The sequence below is a fragment of the Spinacia oleracea genome, chromosome 6 (genome assembly GCF_020520425.1).
Source record: "Spinacia oleracea cultivar Varoflay chromosome 6, BTI_SOV_V1, whole genome shotgun sequence".
Taxonomy (NCBI): domain Eukaryota; kingdom Viridiplantae; phylum Streptophyta; class Magnoliopsida; order Caryophyllales; family Amaranthaceae; genus Spinacia; species Spinacia oleracea.
In genome coordinates this window covers 10,931,995-10,934,649 of record NC_079492.1, presented here as the reverse complement: position 1 = coordinate 10,934,649, position 2,655 = coordinate 10,931,995, and the positions used below count along the sequence as shown (strand labels likewise).

Sequence of the window (2,655 nt, the reverse complement as noted above, 5' to 3'; positions counted from 1 at the left end):
ACCAGACATGATAGACAGTGCTAAGAATGCTACAATATATGACACATTTCTTGAATCTGGAAAGCTTCTTCCTGTGAGTCCACTTGATCAGAGAAACAAGATCATAGTGACTGGTATGAATGCCTAACCAAACAGCAATGTCAGACCAGCATTGGTTGCTGTACACACATCTGAAAAACAGGTGTGAGTGGCTTTCAACATCAGTGCCACATATCAGGCACCAGTTATCAGGGGTCACTAGTGGAAAAATGCTTATTTGCATCCCCGCATTTGCCACGCCATTCTGAACATGTGACGCAAATGACAAATTTTAGCATAAAATTTAGTCATTTGCGTCGCAGCTTTGTTAAACTGCGACGCAAATGACTCTAGGATGCCCCCCAGAGTCATTTGCGTCGCAGATTAGTAAAACTGCGACGCAATTAACTCAATCAAGTGCGTCGCAGATTTACTGAACTGTGCTGATCAGTGCACAGAACTGATCAGAACTGACCGGTTCTATGCACTGATCTGCACAGCTCATATCAGAACTGTGCAGATCAGTGCACATAACTGATCAGAACTGATCAGTTCTGTGCACTGATCTGCATAGTTCTGATCTGAGCTGTGCAGATCAGTGCACAGAACTGGTCAGTTCTGATCAGTTCTGTGCACTGATCTGCACAGTTCTGATCTGAGCTGTGCAGATCAGTGCACAGAACTGGTCAGTTCTTTATTTTTATTTTAAAATCCTGCTTTTGAAGGTATGTAATTTTGATGATTTTCCAATGCAGTAGCGTCAGGCATGGATGAAGATCAACACGCAAATTCAGGTCCTTCTAACAAATCACCAAATCAAGTGCCCCAAAAGCAAAAAAAAAAGCCAAGAGGCCCTACAAAAGGAATAAAATCCATGCCCGGGGTTCCAAGAATAATTGAATGGGATCACTTGGACCGACCCACAGGGAAATGGGCAACGGATTACAAGAATCACATTGGCGAGATAAGTCGCGCAAAGGTTTCAATATTGATCAGAACCTGGGAAGATGTTTCACAAGGAATAAAAGACACTTTGTGGGAAGACGTCAAGGTAACCGGTTTTATTTTGGAAATTCAGTTGTACATATCTACGTGTCTTTTTCATGTGCTAAAAGACTTTCTTGTTCCTTTTCTTTTTCTTTCATTTAGAGAGAATTTCATATCACAGATGAAACTAAGAAAGAAGTTGTCTTAAAGAGTTGTGATAAGCGTTGGAGGGAATTCAAATCAAGATTGACGACTGGTTGGATCCGGGGTACAAGAAAAAGGCCAAAAGATGAAAAGATGCCATATGATTTGTATAGTTATATAACTAAGGATATATGGAAGGAATTTGTGAAGATACGTACCTCCGAAGAAGCTGAGGTATAAAAATTATTCTTATTTAAAGTCTTGTTATAATCTAAGTTTTATTTTGTTGTAATAATTTCTTTTACCCCCCTAAAATTAGGAAATAAGTGAGAAAGCAAGACAAAGTCAATCTTTCAACATATATCCTCATCATATGGGACAGAAATCATATGCTGAAATGACAAGTGAATGGCAGAGAAAAGGGTACATTCCCTTAGTTTCTTCGTCATCTTAAGGTTCCTCTGCGTCTACAATTTCTTCAAGTTTGCCGAGTAGGACATGTTTATGGCTTCTTGCAAGATCGGTACCAGATGAGAAAGGAAATCCTTACTTACCGGATCAGGGCACACAAAAGGTCAAAGAAAATATTGTAAGTTCATTTAACAATTTTGCGTAATGTTGTGATTCCTCTAATTTCATATATGTTCTTAAATATGAAACCAAGTGTTGAACTTTTCTCAAAACCATTTGATTTCATGTAGGATGAATGGAAAAGGAAACAAGATGAAGGGGAATTTGTTCCCAAAAGTGCACGAGATGATGTCTTATCTCGTGCACTTGGTAAGACTAAAGAAGGGAGACCACTAACATTTGGTGGTGGAGTAGGCATCAAAGCTGTGTGGGGGACCGGAGAGCGGCGTAGCTTTCGACGGTATGGAGATGCGGAGATGGAGGAAATGGAAGCAAGAGTGACCAAAAGGGTCAAAGATGAGACAATACAAGAGATGAACTCCAAGATGGATGCCATGGTCATGGAGAAATTTATCACATTTGCTAAAGAACTTGGTGTCCAAATACCAAGCCATATGAGGATAGACGCAAATGTTCATAGTAGTTGTCGTTCCGGGGGTTTAGATCCATTTGCCGACATTACGGTATGATAATTTGTGTTTTTCAAGTAATTTGTTTCTAGTTAATTCTATTGAACTTTTCTAACATGTTACATTGTATTTGCGTTATTGTTCAAAATAAATAATAAGGAACCTGTCCCGTGCCATCTATACCTGAACATAGGCTCGGAGAAAGTCTTTGTTGCCTATGGTACCATATGTCCAGAGTTGCTCCTTGATCACCACAACGACGTCACGTCCGATAACGTGAAAGTGAGCGTTGATGATTTTGAGCCCGCGTACAAAGAAGCTCCCGTCCCCGTGCCTTCTCAATATATTAAGAAACTTGCTCAAGCTCATGGTACCTTCACTCAGTGGCCAAAGCATTTGGTGTCGCTTACGAATGAGGAGGTAACTAACATATGCATGATAATTTGAAGTAGAACTATTATACCAT

At 40.0% G+C, this 2,655-nt stretch overlaps 1 protein-coding gene across 1 annotated transcript; it reads left to right on the top strand.

Moving 5' to 3' along the window:
• Positions 1-696: 696 nt before the first annotated feature.
• On the top strand, positions 697-1,691 carry LOC110784655 (uncharacterized). The gene is made up of 3 exons (XM_056830739.1): positions 697-1,069; positions 1,168-1,383; positions 1,469-1,691. Exons 1-3 carry the CDS (start codon positions 785-787, stop codon positions 1,601-1,603), a joined length of 636 nt encoding a protein of 211 aa, XP_056686717.1. The 5' UTR covers positions 697-784; the 3' UTR covers positions 1,604-1,691.
• The last annotated feature ends 964 nt before the right edge of the window (positions 1,692-2,655 follow it).